Source organism: Dermacentor albipictus, chromosome 8 (genome assembly GCF_038994185.2).
Source record: "Dermacentor albipictus isolate Rhodes 1998 colony chromosome 8, USDA_Dalb.pri_finalv2, whole genome shotgun sequence".
Classification (NCBI taxonomy): Eukaryota; Metazoa; Arthropoda; class Arachnida; order Ixodida; family Ixodidae; genus Dermacentor; species Dermacentor albipictus.
Genome location: NC_091828.1, coordinates 18,646,602 through 18,664,079, shown reverse-complemented (window position 1 = coordinate 18,664,079; position 17,478 = coordinate 18,646,602). Strand labels below are relative to the sequence as shown.

The 17,478-nt window shown below is 46.9% G+C and overlaps 1 protein-coding gene across 2 annotated transcripts in view; it reads left to right on the top strand.

Moving 5' to 3' along the window:
• LOC139048641 (skin secretory protein xP2-like) overlaps nucleotides 1-17,478 on the top strand; it is a 105,066-nt gene that overhangs the window by 77,624 nt on the left and 9,964 nt on the right. The window contains exon 4 of one of the 2 annotated variants that reach the window (XM_070523099.1): nucleotides 6,427-6,757. The exons of the other annotated variant lie outside the window; for it this stretch is intronic. Within the exon in view, the coding sequence (XP_070379200.1) occupies nucleotides 6,427-6,523 (97 nt within the window). The 3' untranslated portion in view covers nucleotides 6,524-6,757. Of the gene's footprint in view, nucleotides 1-6,426; nucleotides 6,758-17,478 lie in introns of those variants that run through there. 2 annotated transcript variants of the gene reach the window in all.

Below are 17,478 nucleotides of genomic sequence, written 5' to 3'. Positions count from 1 at the left end.
CGCGGGAGGCCGTTAGGCTTCATGTCGTAGGTCTCGCGGTCGCCCGCGCCGTTGAAGACATACTACAAACTGGCGACAAGGTGAACAGTGCGCTTCTCCTGCTTGCGCCTGCGACTTGCCTACGTCCTATTTCAGCGCCTCTGCTGTTTCCGGCATGCAAGATGCCTCTTCCACCTCAACTCCCCCGCCTTTGTTCTCGGTGCCCAGCATGGCGTTCGGACCCGCCATGCCGCCTTTCTTTGCCCTACCCGGTACTGCTGCGGTACCGTGGCTCACGTGGAAACGTTATTTTTGCACGTTTCTCCAGGCGACCAGAGGCGAGGCACTACAAGGCGACAAGAACAAAGCCATTTTACTAAGTAACTTAAGCTGTGAGGGGCAGCGCCTCTACTACGACCTCGCGTCGCAAACGGACCTGACATCTGCTACTTTCGAAGACATTGTTAGCATCTTCGACCAGCATTACGAAAAAAGCACCAATCCCCTGGTGCACCGTATTGTCTTCAGAGACAGAGAGCAACAACCCGGGGAAACCTTTCAGGACTTCGTCACCGCCTTATAAAGGCTAGCGCCTGCTTGTGCGCTAGGTACTTGGTTGGCACGACGAGGCCCTTCGCGACCAAATCTTGCAAGGCGCCGCATCAGCAAGAATACGAGAAAGGTTGCTCTATGAAGGATCGTTCCTCACGGCGGAAACAGTGACATCGCGCCAGTTACAAACCACAACTTTTCTATATCTTGTCTCTCTCAATAAATTCCACCCACACTGTTATGCAGATCGTTGCCCTGGCTGTGGCAGCTCGCCCACAATCTTCCACGTCACGATTGAGTGCACTGCAAACCTCTTTCCTTCCTTGCCAACTCTCCTTTACCCCCTGCGCAACAAAGAGCTCTGGGACGATGCCCTGCGCGACGGACCTCCCGAGGTCATCCGAGCTGTGATACAACGGGCTCGAAACATCGCCGGAATCATCTTAGGGACCTTGACTGAGGGTTCCTCCCACACTGCTCTAGCCGTTCAAGTATAATTAATGAAGATGTTTTACTCTCTCTCTCTCTCACGCTCAAGAAAGCCGAATAAATGGGACGAAGCGTAGAACAAGTCCATAAAGAACTTCCAAGTTTTCAACAACACGTCTGTACATCGCGTTTTCACGCAACGCCAAGATGACGTCGCCAGCCATCACCTTCCGCGCCCGGGTGCGCATGATGGCGGTTCCCGCTACCCTTCTCCCTCGATCCGGCGGGTTCAAGATGGTGCTCAACGGCATGGCGGAAAGTCGCGACCTGGGGAGGCCAGCCAACATGGCGCACGGCCCGAACTCCGCGAAGCCAGTCGAGACATCGTAACCCACTACCACCGATGCGGTTCACCTCACCACAGTGCATTCGATCCAGGCTGTCCGGCCAAGCACGTTACCTGCCGTGCCTGCGGAAAAGTGGGACATTGCGCTTCAATTTGCCATTCGAGGAACCGGACGCATCGACAGGCCCCTGCTCTAAAGCAGCTTGTTTCCGCTACCGCCGATACAGAATCGGCCACTACAGTCCTGTCTGTGCTTACAATTCAAGCACTGAATTTCCGTCAAGCAATAATTTACGCCAGAGTCCTCATTGCGAATACTACACTCAAGTTCCTCGTGAATACAGGAGCTACGGTGTCGCTGATGAACAGCTCCCTGTACGAAAAACATTTCAAGGTTTTTTCCTTATCTCCTTCTAATCTTCGGCTCAAGAATTATTTTCAGCAAAAAAATTTGCATTCAGGACATTTCTCCGCGCTCGTCAAGTACCGCAACAAGGCTGCAGTATATAGCGACGTTTCACGTCACGAACCAAGGCACTTCTCTTCTGGGCTTAGGCGCCATTCAAGCTTTGGGTTGACATTCAAGGGTCTTCGCTCACACGTCAACAAGTATCAGGAGTTCCAGCTGACCCAAGCGTTCAGCTTTCGTCTCGTCTGCACAACGCTCCAACAGAGTTCGACCATCTGTTCTCAGGACAATTGGGACTTGTAAAGGGCTTCATCCATGGCGTTCGTCTTCGAGCTTCAGTGCAACCAGTCTTAGCGAAACTGCGTCCTCTACCTCTGGTTCTCCGTTAGCAAGTCTCCGCCGAACTGCAACGGCTGGAGTCAGCTGATATCGAACGAGTCTCAGCGTCCGAGTGGATTTCTCCGCTCGTCGTGGTTCGGAAGAAAGACAATTCCATTCGGCTTTGCGTCGATCTTAAATAACCCAACAAGGCTATCGTCATCGACGCCTTTCCACTACCGAGGGCTGACGAACTGTTGCATCGACTCGTTGATGCTGTAAGTTGGACTTACAGTCCGCTTATCATAAAGTTTTATTGTCCGAGAAAAGCCGTGAGCTTGCTACATTCATCATTCACGACGGTCTCTTTCGCCAGGCCCCGTCGTGAGACCGTCTCTTTCGACGGTCTCACGACGGTCTCTTTCGCCAGATGCGCCTTCCGAAAAGCGGAAGGCGCATCTGCGCCTTCCGCTTTTCGGCAAATAATGTCTTCTGTTTTAAAAGACTGTCCAGGCACCTTGTGCTACCTTGATGATGCTCTTGTGTGGGGTCGCACTCAACGTGACCATGATAGAAACTTGCAAACTGTCCTATCTAGAATCAGTAATGCAGGCATGCAGCTTAACCACGAGTGCGTATTCAGTGTCCCAGAATTAACTTTCCTAGGACATAAAATTTCCGCAAATGGCATTTCACCGATGGACAGCAAAATCCAGGCAATCGTGGAGGCACCACAGCCTAAAGACAAAAAGGCTCTACATTCATTTTGGGCCTCACGGGATATTACGCTAAATTTATCCCGCAGTATGCCGACTTATTGGAACCGCTAAGGAAACTCCTAAGGCAAGAACAAGCCTTCCTCTGGGACTGGATACTGAATACAGTTTTCAGGTGACAAAGACGTACTTGCATCACGCCCGTTGGTACGCATGTTTCAACCGAATCTTCCTATTGTAACGGTTGATGCTTCTTATGTTGGCCTCGGAGCCGTCCTCCAGCAAAAATGCGGAAATGAGCTCTTTATAGTTGCTTTTCCTTCTCGTACGTTATCTTCCGCAGAACGACAGTACTCTGTAGGCGAACGGGAAGCTTCCATGTGTCTCTTTGCGTGTGAACACTGGCATGTTTACTTGTGGGGTAGACAGTTCAGACTACGACCTGATCACCAAGCTCTAGTCACATTACTGTCTTCAAAGGGTTCTGGACCGCGTGTATGAAGTATTTGAAGGTGGAGTGCAAGAATACTATATTACAATTTCACCATTGAGTACTGTAAGGGTGACCAAAACGTCATTGCAGACGCATTATCGCGCTTACCTGTCCTTCCCGAATCTTAACCAGCACGAGATGAGGAAATAGTGTCTTTGGCTTCATCTGATCTTTTCAGTGCGTCAAACGGTGCTTTGCGTACTATGTATGTTACCATGTAGGTTCTGTTCTTCTTTCTGGTGAATATTGTCTAAATATTGTATAATTTTGTTATGTTTTCTTTTGTATTTGTTCATTATGTATAAGTGTTCTTACACTGCAATTACCTTTGTTTTAAAAGCCTTGCTGTGAAGCCACTGCCAAGCGAAAGGGGGCTGCGGCTTTGTCAAGCTGTTTCTGACAGCTTTTTCTGCGCCTCCGCTGTCTGTATTTGTACAAGGCAGAAACAAAGAATTTGAATTTGAATTTGAATCTTGTATTACACAGGAAGAGTTCCAAACAGCTACACAAGCACATCCAGTTTGCTAAGCATTGAAAGAAAAATAGTAAACGGATGCATAATTGCGGAGGATTTTCCGCAGGAATTACAGGCATGTGCTGCTGCACAGTGCAAATTGACCTACGTGGATAATCTGCATCTCCGAAGTGAACGTATTGTTCCTCCTGCGTCCTTGCTTTAGAAACTCTTGTCTATTGCTCATGAGGGTCCTTTAAGCATCACTGAAGGAAATCTCAGACTGGGAGGCATCTACTGGTGCCTTCACATGGATAGACAAATTGAGGAACTTGTGGGGAACTACTTTGCGTTTAAACAAGCAAATAAATCTGCCAAACCGTATTTTGCTCCATTACAGCCTGTCCAATGGCCGTTAAGACCATGGCAAAAATTTGCCATAGACATAATATGCCCTTTTGATCATGCTCCACAGTATGCACGTTTTGCTTTAGTCATTGTTGGCTATCATTTCTTGGGAGCTATGCAAAGGGGGAAGGCAGCTGGGGAGGATCAGGTAACCGCAGATTTGTTGAATGGTGGGCAGATTGTTCTAGAAAAATTGGCCACCCTGTATACGCAATGTCTCATGACCTCGAGCGTACCGGAATCTTGGAAAAACGCTAACATAATCCTAATCCATAAGAAAGGGGACGCCAAAGACTTGACAAATTATAGACCAATCAGCTTACTGTCCGTTGCCTACAAAGTATTTGCTAAGGTAATCGCAAATAGAATGAGGAACACCCTAGACTTCTGTCAACCAAAGGACCAGGCAGGATTCCGTAAAGGCTACTCAACAATAGACCGTATTCACACTATGAATCAGGTGATAGAAGTGCGGAATATAACCAACCGTTATATATAGCTTTCATTGATTACGAGAAAGCGTTTGATTCAGTCGACACCTCAGCAGTCATGAAGGCATTACGGAATTAGGGTGTAGACGAGCCGTATGTAAAAATACTGAAAGATATATATAGCGGCTCCACAGCCACCATAGTCCTCCATAAAGAAAGCAACAAAATCCTAATAAAGAAAGGCGTCAGGCAGGAAGATACGATCTCCCCAATGCTATTCACAGCGTGTTTACAGGAAGTATTCAGAGACCTGGAATAATGGAGAATACCTTAGTAACTTGCGATTCGCTGATGATATTGCCTTGCTTAGTGACTCAGGGGACGAATTGCGATGCATGCTCCCTGACCTGGAGAGGCAAAGCAGAAGGCTGGGTCTAAAAATTGATCTGCAGTAAACTAAAGTAATGTTTAGCAGTCTCGGAAGAGAACAACAGTTTACGATAGGTCGTGAGGCACTAGAAGTGGTAAGGGAATACATCTACTTAGGGCAGGTAGTGACTGCGGATCCGGATCATGAGACTGAATTAATCAAAAGAATCAGAATGAGCTGGGGTGCATTTGGCAGGCATTCTCAGATCATGAACAGCAGGTTGCCATTATCCCTCAAGAGAAAAGTGTATAACAGCTGTGTCTTACCAGTACTCAAGTACGGGGCAGAAACCTGGAGGCTTACGAGCTGGGTTCTACTTAATTTGAGGACGACGCAACGAGCTATGGAAAGAAGAATGATGGGTGTAACGTTAAGGGATAACAAAGGAACAGATTGGGTGAGGGAACAAACGCGAGTTAATGACATCTTAGTTGAAATCAAGAAAAAGAATTGGGCATGGGCAGGACATGTAATGAGGAGGGAAGATAACCGATGGCCATTAAGGGTTACGGACTGGATTCCAAGGGAAGGGAAGCGAAGCAAGGGGCGGCAGAAAGTTTGGTGGGCGGATGAGATTAAGAAGTTTGCAGGGACAACTTGGCCACAATTAGTACCTGACCGGGGTAGTTGGAGAAGTATGGGAGAGGCCTTTGCCCTGCAGTGGGCGTAATCAGGCTGATGATGATGATGACTATCATTCCAAGTGGTCATAAGTTGCTTTTATGCCGTCAGTCACACCCGAAGCCATCATGTGCACTCTTATGTCCATATTCAATAGAGAAGGATTTCCTGATGGTATAGTGTCCGAGAATGAACCACAATTTGTTTCCGCAGATTTCCAGAACTTCTTGAAGGAGAGAGGGATTAAGCATTTCTTGTCTTCTCTTTACTACCCACAGGCCGATAGCCAGGTAGAACGGTTTAACCGTGTCATTAAAGAGTTCATACTGATTGCTATTTTGGAACAGCGAGACTTCAGTATGGCGGTCTTAGAATAATTGGCAATTTACAGGTTAACTCGACGCATGACCACCGGTGCGTCTCCAGCTATGCTGCTCCATAGTCGTCAACCACGAACTCGTCTGCACTTCGCAAACATGCCTCCAATTCATCCTGAATTTGCTTCTACGAAGCTGCGCCAGGAAGTGCAGAGAAGAGTACGTCAAAAACAGGAAAATACCAATAATTATGTAGGTCGTCGTCGCGCAACCAAATTTTCTCAATTTCAGCGCGGCCATCTTGTTAGAGTACGTACCTCACGGAAATCCGATCCTAAATACTCCGGTCCGTTCAAGATTTATCGTAAAGTAGGTCGAAGTACTTTCCAGCTTGAGAATGGCAAGCGTTGGAATGCTTCTAAACTGTTGAAGTACATGGTACATCAGGATGAAACGACAAATGAAAGGAGTGATTTCAATGCCGACACATGCGTTGATGATAGATTTCCACTTTTTCTTCCAGTTCCTACTGGTATCCGTTTTCCTGCTGCATCCACTTCATTACAACCGCCTGTTTCACCCCCGCAACCGGGTTCATCCCAGGCAGAAAGGTCTCCTGAACTTCCATACGACACTCCTTCCCAAGACACAGCTCCTTAAGGCATTCGGGACACCGACACACATTTCAGTTCGTGTGCGAGTAACAATTCCTCTGATCCTACTCTACAACCAGAACCAGTCTTCCGTAGCTCTGCAGGTCATATACAATCTCCGGTGCAGTTTAAGGATTATGTTTCCAAGTAGCTTTCTGCCTCGGTTTATTGTCTACTGAGGTTTCAACCCTCTCATGAGAATTCGGCTCTTACGCCAAAAATGTATTTCCTTTAGTATTTGTAAGGTAAATAGCACCAAGTTGTATTCTTCAAAAGGGGGGATTTCTGGCAGCATAAAGGTGCAATGCGCACGTCTCCAAGTTACTCTGTGCTTACTGCTATATTGCATGTTACTCGCAGATTAAACAGTGGATCCTTGAGGTAGGAACATCTTAAAAAAAACACTTTCGTTACTTGAGTCCTTAGCGTCCCCACAGAGGGGATACCTTACATTTCTTGCAGCGTAAACATGCAGTACGCACCTCTTCACTACGGTAATGGCCGTCATACGAATTTGTCTCTTTACGCCAAAAAGTCTTTTGAACATTACTTAGGTCTTATAGTATCCCCACGGGGGGACTTCCAACATTCTTGCAGTGTAAAGTGCCTTATACGGAGTCTTCAATGCACGACAGCCACAGAGCTGTCTCGAGTCAGGCTTAGAGCGAATGAGCCACCCATCAGTGTTGTCCAAGGGGGCACACGGATGTTTGCATTTGCCTGTATTCAGTGAACTCTTATCATGTATGACGCGTATATGCAAGCGTGCACCTCATCGTTGCCCTTTCAAGACCGGTACTCTTCAGAACTACAGTAAAATTGTGTTCATGAACGTGTGTTCATTTTCAGTTTCAGACGGGGAAGCCAAAGATGTCTGCCAAAGAAATGTCTGTGGTAGGTGCATGTACCTCAATTTTCTATTGTAAAGATGCCATCACCAAATACTTACATGTGAATCTTTGGTCGCAACTCATTTCAAGTTAATAAAACATGGCATGTAGGGTGCCGCATTTCCATTGCATTTATTTTTTATTTGGCCAACACCAACAAAATCTTAGTAATTGTCAACAAACCTTATGCCCCAACCACTGGCACGCGCCGAAAGCTTCGGCGCGCGCTGGCAAGCGAATGCGTCGCTTCGCTTGGGCTGGAGGGAAAGGGCGAGCAACCACTGGAGACAAGCTCCGACGCGCGCCGAAGCTCGCTCCTCGGCTGCGGCGCACTGTTACTGGACTATTCCGTCTTCATCCGTCAAAGTCCGGCCTAAAACAGCCTGCTGTAAACTAAGCTTGAAACAATAAGTTTGTGATCTATATGTGCTTTTAGACATAAAAAACACGTTTGAATAATGAATATACACCTGCCGCACCAGTTTTTTTTATTTTTGAAGTAACAATAGTGTACAAAATATCGAGATCAGCGCTCGCATGTCGTCTGTCTGCAAGATCGCTTTGCAAACACCTGCACGACGATGCCATATATCAAAAACTGTTGCACCATTTCATTTTTTGGTAGCTTATTGCACAGCCAACTTTGTAAGAATTAGGCGTGCAATGTATAACTGAAAAAAATCTGTGTTGGAAATATTGCCACGTAGTAGTGACTGTAAATAAATAGTGCCGGCTCAATCGCAACGATAGCGGCGAGCAATGTCGGCAATCGTAGAAAATCTCATCTGCGGGTCAAGCGCGTCGGTTTGCATACGGCAGTCGTCGAAAGTTACAGCCTATTCGCTGGTGCCCGCGCGCCTTCCAGAAACTACAACACAATTCATGTCGCGTATGCAATCAGATTAGCAAGGTTCGTCGACAACAGTAGAACCATCGATAACATTCGCGAAACTTCCGATACGTTCAGGCGCATCCTGCACCGAGCGATAACGTTTAACATTTTTTAGCCGGTGAAATACGTAACCGGATACAGATGAAGCATCCGTGTCAATATAATTATGCTTGTTGGTGCATCAGAGAAACGTGAAAAGTGGGTTCTGAGAAAAGCAGCAAAACAGAATTGAAACACCTGTAGCACTCACAAAAAAAACTAGAATAGTTAAAATGTATGTAATTCGTATCTTGTCTCCCCCCAATTCTTGATTCTGCCAAATCTCGCCCATGGAGCACCTCTATTATTCTAGGTTGTTTTGATGCATCAACACCGCATCCGGAGGCCTTCACATTGAGTGTATTGCTACAAAACATTTTCGCAGTGTAAGGGCCATGTTCTATTGTAACTGGTTTCCACATATCAAGTTTGCCTTTCTTTACATTAATGAAATGACATGCCGTCAGATAATACAAGCTTGAGAATTAGAGGGTTTTAATAGGAGTCTTTCGTTGCACTTTGCTAAGTCGTACTATTGAAGCACTTATTCGAATCTACGGGAGCAGCTCATTTGCTTAGTATAAGAAATATATAAACAGGTTATTTTCACAATTTATACACTTCGTCACCACAAAAAGAAAAATTGCAGTTTATTGTTTTCAGCCTGCTATGATGTTTTGACTGAGAAAGATATATTCAATTTGTTCTGCGAGGCACGCAATAATTGCTGTGGCATATTATTTTGTTGCACAACACTGCATACAGTAGCCAGCCATTATTAAAACTCAGAAGAAATTAATAGCACAATGCATATGATCAGGCACATAGCATATTATTGCACTTTCTTAATTCAAGCCTGAACGACGACCACAGGCGTCCTTCTCCAACAAGGTCAGCATCCATCGGGCTTCACACCCTCAGCACGTTCAGCCTCAGCTTTGTGGTGTTTAAAACAACCTCAAGTGCGTCTTACGGTTCCAGGGATAAGAAAGAAGACCGTCCTGCCTACCTTGGCCTTGAAGCAAGCAGCTCTGGATTGTTTGCACACTTTCTACTTTGATCGAGTCCACATATATACGGATGGTTCTTCCACTCAGACCAGCTCCACCAGTGCAGTGGTTATACCATCACGATCACTAAGCATCCAATACAAGATTTCTCACTTGACAACATCGACCGGTTCGAAGCTTGTTGCCCTCCGAGGTGCCGTTGATTATATTAATAACCAACCGGCTAATCGGTGGGCAATATTCTGCGATTCAAAGGCGGCCTTACAATGTCTTCTGTCATCTCTTCGTCGCGGGTCATGTGAACAACTCGTGTCGGAGATACGAGAAATGCACCATCACATGATCATGAAAGGACACGACGTCGTGTTTCAGTGGCTGCCTGGTCATAGCGGTAGCTCCGGCAACGACCTCGCTGACGAAGCTGCTAGGAAAGCCCACGAAGGAGCAACCCTTGTTTCTATACCTTTATCGCGGACCGACGCAGCCCAACACTTAGGCAAGCTAGCACACTCTTTTGACATTGGAAAAGTGGTACACACCTGAATTCACTCAACATCGATTGCATTCCCTCGATCCCTCTATGCAACTGCGGCTGTTACCAGGTCTTCCGCGAAATGAGGAAACAGTGCTGTGCCGCTTACGTTTGGGCGTCGCATTCACCAGTGCATATGCATTTTTGATTGGAATGGCTGATTGCGCCGAGTGCAATGCCTGCGGTGTCGAGGAAACCATAGAACATCTAATGTGCTACTGCCCATCTTTTGACGATGAAAGGCAAGACCTCTGCAGAGCTCTCAATCAGCTAGATGGAAAGCCGTTCACCTTGAACAAGATCTTGGGACCATGGCCTTGCATATCGCAGCTACAAAAGGCCACAAAAGCGCTGCTGCGATATTTGAAAGATACCGGATTGAGTCAGCGTCTGTGATCCGGACTGAGTGACCGACTGATATCCCCAGCGGACTTTCTCTTCTTTTAATCTTTCCGTCCCCCTTTCCCTTTCCCCAGTGTAGGGTAGCCAACCGGGCTCAGTCCTGGTTAACCTCCCTACCTTTCATTTATCATTTTCTCTCTCTCTTCTTAATTCATGCCCTTTTTTTATTGCACAAAAGCTACTGCACTAAAATAGTATACTAGTACATACTTAAAAAGCAGAATTTTATACTACGATAATAATCAATTATTCAAATTTTTATTGTAGTGCCCAGGAACAGCTAGAGAGCCTTTGTACTGGTGCACTTAACGAGCACTATGTGAGACAAAATGTAGAGAAAACATTAATGTAGTAAACAAAAAAAAATGGAAGATAGAGAAACAAATAGGGAAAAAAGGAAACGCGGAAAAGTAAAAGGGAGTTAATCCTACGTGATTATCTACAGATACACAAAACACAGGAAATGAACTCTGAAGTATGTTTTAGAGTCGAGTCTTATTAGCACAATCTTGTACCAAGCCCAGGCAACGAATGTGGAATGCTACCTGGTATACTGTTGCGGCACAAACAAATGCATATGATCAAGAAGCTTTAATGAATGTATAATGTCATGGACCACCTTATACAGGAACAAAAGGTGCGATTAATTAAGACTTGAATCTAGAGGTGCGAGTTGAAGTACATTTGAGAAGGCTCAACTGTGGTCGCCAGAATGGCAAAAGCGGTGCTTGAAGATAGACATCAATGTATTCTGGATGCGTTCAATGAGGTTAGAATTAGATTTGCTCATTGCACCCCCCTCCTACAGAGGCATACTCTAGTAGTTGGAGGCACACAGCAGAATTTCAGAAACACAACAGGTGAGTGGAAATCATGCAATATACAACACCCAGCCGTCTACCTTCCCACTCATTTTGTTAACACATTCTGCACGTTATTCAAAATTGCAGCACAGTTCCAATAATAAGTGATTCAAGATGTACGAAACACATTTTAAATACCATTACTTTCATCAGTGCTTTTGCTATTGATGCACGCTTCTGCTGTGCTCAATTGTGTACACAGCTTCTCAAAGGGTTAAGCTCTGTGGAGGAAATACCATCAGCACCACAAGAAAGGGAAAGTGTAAGGCAAAGCTTAAGGCACTTCGTATACCTGGAAACGAGGTTTTCATTGACTGTTAGCATACACTGCGCCAGACTGAGAAGGAAAATTACTTGAAGCATATTTCACACCATATAGCAAACAGAAATCTTCTGCAAAGGCATCAGCAGTGTTCGAGACAACGCCACTATTTTCATGAAGAAGACGTACATCTTTGGCACTCCTTTTAGAAGAGAGAGCCCACAAAGCTCCAGAAATATTTTGAATTATGTGTCACGCTGGCTTCAACACAATCATTGTGGTCAAAGTGATGATTCTAATAATAATAATAATAATAATAATCTTAGTGGTAACTTGGCACACTAGACTAAAAAGAAGGCTGATGTCTGTATGTTAGAGCATCTGATAACCAGCCATCTAAAGCAGGAATTTGCAGGATGCAGAAGACACTTCCATCCCCTCCACGTGCGCACACACTTGCTCAATAACACAGCACGGCACACACGCACACATTCGACAGGTGCACAACACACAGGAGTGCCAATGAAGTCTGATTCCAAGGAAGGAGAATCCAAATCGCCAGGGGGGTGGAGAGAAAGCTCTGCATGCCAGATATAATCATGGAGTTGTGGTGTAGGGCCATAGAGGCGTGATGAGGGCTCAGGCTGTGCTGACCACTTGTTCAGACGAACTGAAGAAAGATTAGTGCTGTCCAGAGAGACGTCAAACACCCTGCAGTATAGACTAGTGCAATGTTGTGTTGGTATTGCAGGGTGTGCTACTAGAGGGGTTTGAGGCAATCCTCGAAGGCTGGCATGAGCTTGTGACAACCGAAAAGACGGGAGTAAAGGGTACGTTTTGTCCGGCGCTGAACAAGCTTAAGTTTGTTAGCGTCGCGAGTTTGGCACGGGAACTATACTGATGAGCAGTACTCAAGTCGTGACAGAATGATAGAAGTGTAGAGTGCTCGGAAAATCTTGGGTCATCAGGGAAGGGAGACAAGGGACACAAACCCAAGAAAGGGCCGGTGCTTGCATACAGTGCTGGTGACATATGCGGAAAAGTTGAGAGAACAGCTAAATGCTACACCCAGAATGGGAAGGGCCCGAACAGTCTTTATAGAAGTGCCTCCAAGGAAGAAGGTTGGACGTGCAGCAGTTTCGTTGTGGCTGATACGCATGGCAGCACTTTTTACGGTGCTACTACAAAGTTTGATATTGTAGGCCCAGTCGCTCACCTTTACGGAATGTATTTATTGTAAGCACATATGCTGTGCATCGGCATATTGTTGTTGTGGAGCGTTAACTTGTTAATCAAACACATTCTGCGCAGATGCATTAGTAACTTGGTTTTGAGTAGATCTTTGTCCTGACTACAATTTTTAGTATCGCAGCAAGAAACATTTTAGTAGAGGCTGAAGGGATTCCAGCAGTTTAAGCATACTGACTGCACAAAACACTGATGACACCTTTTCACCTTCCCCACAATGCACTCACACCATCTACTTTTTCCATAAGCAAAAAGTGAGATAAAAAATCAATTACAGTTTCATTGACTCAGTACTTGCTGCTTCTGAAGCGGGCATCGAAGCAATCGTGGTATACGCTGCTACGTGCATAGGTCTTGCATGATGCAGGTCCTGCTATGCGCTGCACACAGGGCACACTTTGCAAACAGATCATTTCTTTTTGCAGTGCTCAACTATAACGACACACTGACTCAAACATGACTGCGTTGTCACGTATGCTTCAGTGCGTCAGTGTTCTTGATTGCTACACGAGCGATTTATGCCCAACTAGCCCAAAAGACGGACGCACTAGAAAGAAGTGAGTGAATGAGTACAGTGAACTTGTACTGAACTGGATTCACATGCCGAATAGAAGAGCGCAGTGTCAGCTGAAACAGGCGGCACGGCTGATCATGTAAGTACTTCCAATAGTTCGACTACTAGTGTATTTCGCTTTCGGAAGTTATCTTTACCACTGGAAACAGCGCAGAGCTTGCCCGTTAAAACCGAGTCAACCGACACCACACGAAACACGCCGCGGTTGACCAACCCAACTTCCACACGGTTCATTCACCACATCACAGGTCACACGAAGTCAAGAGTGCCATATTTTAAATCACTGCAGCACCAAACGGACCTGAAAATTCATTTCCTTCGACAGAGTTTCTCAGGTGAGTTGGTTCACTCGCCAGTTACGAACTCGATGGACGCGCTAGTCCTACGCGTAACGTAAACAACATCGGCGATAGGCGAGTGTTGATTATCCAGACTTCGGAGCTCGTAAACGTGTTTCCATTCGTTTTGAGCACAACAAAATGCACATACAACAAGCACAGACGTTGCGGCAATCGTGATTCGGTTGGCTGTTTTAGCAGACGATCGTACCGAGCCCGGCGGAACCCAGTGGGCAGGTTCGATTAGTCGGCGTCGTTCGAAGTCGCTTCGGATCCACGTCGCACTGCCACAACCCACGGTCGTCGGTCGGCCGGTCGTGTCGTTGTCGGCCTACTATTACAACACTGTCTTTCAGGAACACTGTCGCGCGCGTCGTGCGTCCAAAAAACTCGGACGATCGTTGGTGCCGGCTAGTGTTCCTGTATATGCTCCCGCAGGGAGCAGAGTTGCGCATAGGTCCGCCGTCGTGATCCAGCTCTGCAGCGAAGCCACTCCTCGCGCGCGCAGGAGCCAAATGCCGCGCGGTGTTCCGCCTTTTTCTCTAGTGGTCGCGAGCTACAAGCGCCAGTTGTTCACAGGCGCTTAGCAAAGGGCACTTCTTAATACAGGCTATGCTCGAACGAGTCATTCGTGCAGTCGGAGGGGGTGGGCTTCCAACCAACCGAAACTTTGTATGTACCTATGTAAACAGGCATATACAAACACACACATGAACGTACAAATAGGGGGTAGGACCGCCTTCGATTCTCCAAAATAACATACTCCCGTGGCTCGAACAGCTCCAAAGTTCGCTCGCAAACGCGCAGTACTTTGCCACAAAAGGCGGTGCAATGATTTTCAGCATGCATATGAAGTTGTCTTATCATTCTCAGAAAGCAAGAAATGTTTTAAAGAGTGTTTAAAGCTTCACACACGTAAGGTGGACACTTAGCGCATTTTGGCTGCCAAAACCAGCCGACTAATGACCGTCGCCAAGAGAGCTATCGTGCCTGCAGTTATGTCAGTGAACGTTAACAGAGCGTCATTTATCACTAGCCATCGTTCACAACAGCTGCACGTTTTCGATACATGCGGTGCAGACACAGATTTAAGCGCATTTCAAATGTTCACATGCGCACATTTTAAGCAAAGCTTACTTTTAGGATTCATTCATACCGCAGAATAATCAGCTATATAGTAGCAGCAAATCTGCAAGTAGAAAAGGATTCAAGATGCAAGAGCTTATAGATCAAACTTATTTCATACAAGGGAATGCATGAACGGCTGCTGGCAGCAGGCCAAGTGTGCTGGTTCTTGGAACCTTGGGGGCAGAATTCAAAGAAACTGGAAAGGCAACAAGCTATTAAGAGTAACAACAGGTTATTTTTATAGCACTAAACACATCAAGATGACAAACTTGCAGACTGTAATCTGACAACACATTTTTTCTTGATCTCTTACCACACAGAGAAAAGCCAGTAGTTGAATACACTGTGTCAAATAAATGAAATCACTGAAGCAGGCTTTGGCCAAAAAGCCAGGTTACAAAGCTTTGTGACCTATCGCATCAGAGGCAAGAAAATTTTACGTCATTGAACAGTGCATTCACTCCACTCCCGCCAACAGGAAACAGCATTCACCAAAGCACAACGTAGATTTCTAGCGTGTTTAATTGAACGACAAGTTTTTGTTCCACTGGCTGACAAATGATGCTCACAAGCTAGCACACATACAATTGCGGCTTAGCTTCTATGGCAGCAATTAGTTAACAAAATAAATAAGCCTATGCACTTCAAGACAATAAATTGAATAGAATCAATTTTACTGTTCTCAAAACTTCCAACGGAGAAGCAATATATTACAATTATCACAGCTAGAGAGCTAAATATGCATATGCCAACTAAGCACCCGTTTTGTCCTTGTTCCCTTGTGTGCTTTCTGCAAAGATGTCCTAGCTCTTCAGAAATTGCGGTTGACGGGAGAGGTACATATTATTAATTTCAATTTTAAACTCTGAAGGGTGCATTCAAAGTCAAGAAGCCCAGACTTGTTAGCAACAACATTCTCACTATAGTGTTAGTGAGCCTCCAGCTAGTTTGCTTGGCTGAAGCATTTACTCTCATGGCTGAATTGCGTGCGGTTTGTGCAGTGTGGTGCGCTGCACCCCGTCAGTACGATGTGCCAGTACGATGTGTTTCGTATCACTTCACCAAGCTCCTTGACTTCACATGGTCGAATACCGTACCTAAAACCCGCAGCTGCTCCTCTCAACGCACGATCGATGGTCCGCTGATTGCAATGGCGATGGCACTGACGGAAACGACGAGTTCGCATGAGTCGGCGATGCGCCCGTAAAGTTGGCTTCGCCGCGGCGCGGATCATTTGACGTCATTTTTCGCGCTCGGCCAATAGCGGTGCGAGCGGCGCCGGAAAAGGTATGCGCAACTCTGCTCCCTGCGGGAGCATATACAGGAACACTAGTGCCGGCGTCTTCCCACGGTCGGCCATATCAGGCCTCGGCAGCCGGAGACTCCGCAGCCACCGATTGGTTGACGCCTGCGAGGCGTCGCAGCCTCTCATTGGTGCACGCCGGCGCAGCTTCGCCGCGCGTCGGCAAACTTCTAGCATCGGCAGTAGACATAATCGCTGCGCGACGTTCCGCTTCACCACGTTTGCGACCGACGCGTTGACGCATTTGACCCTTCGGCGCGCTCCGAAGCTTTCCAGCGCGTACCAGTGGTTGGGGCATTAGTCATTTTATATCTGCCTGCACTTCTGTGTTCTTCTGTAACTCATGACTCTTTCTTTTGTTGCAAGGAGGAGGAAAAACCTTAGTTATCCCTCATTAAGGGTAGGGGGCAACGGAATAGAGTCTGGGGGATGAATTAGTTGAAGTAGGCCTCCCTTATCCTCTCAGCTTACTCGAAGAGGGCCTCCTGAAGGTCGGGCCTCGAGCTGCGCAAGGCAACCTCCCACTGCTCCTCACTAGTTATTAATTGCTTGAGGAAAGGGGGAAGGGGGTGCTCACGGCACCCACACATGATGTGGTTTAAGTCTGCTTTGGGAGAGATGCAGAATTTGCAAATGGGAGAAAGGTAAATGGAGGGATGAATGTGGTGAAGGAGGTAAGGGGAGGGAAAGGTGCGAGTTTGCAGCTGTCGCCATAGAACTTCACACCTGCGCGGGGATTTGCCCATAAGTGGCGGAAAGGTTAGACGGTCTAATCGGTAATGTGTGCATATGTCGTGGTAGGTAATAAGCCGATCTCGCGCTGTAAACGTCGCCTCCTCCGTGACGAGGTCCGACACATGTGATGCCTGAGCCCGGACTGTAAATCCTTGGGCACTGGCATGAGCCGCCTCGTTTCCGGCAAGGCCCGCATGAGAGTCCAGATCAATTCCACAGTTTGATGGAAAGAATGGGCCAAGAAGAGAGAAAGAGCTGGCTTAAAGACCCTGTCCGCTCCGAAGTTATGTATGGCTGCTTTGGAGTCGCTAACGTTAACTGATGAATTTGGGATTGTGAGGGACAGGGCTGTGGTTGCCCCCTCCGCCTCCTCCGAGGAAGAGCCAGGAATGGAGGCGGCCGCAGCAACCTCACCGTGAGAGTTAACGACTGATATTGCATAATGATTTCTGTTCCCTGTTACGCTTCGCCTACGACGCGCGGTATTGCCGGCGCGGATGCAACGGACGCCTAGGCTTCGTTCAAAGCGGCGCACATTTTGGCCCGTTCGGAGCTGCCGCAACGCATCCCCGCCAAGCGCGTCCAGGCATGTTTCAGTGCCACGTGTCTTCGTGTGTGCGTGTTTGTGTGTGTGCCCACGCTTGTCAAAGCGCGGCAGCCGGGGAGAGGAGCTCCCCAAGTGTGAAGCGAGGAGGTCTGACCGGCG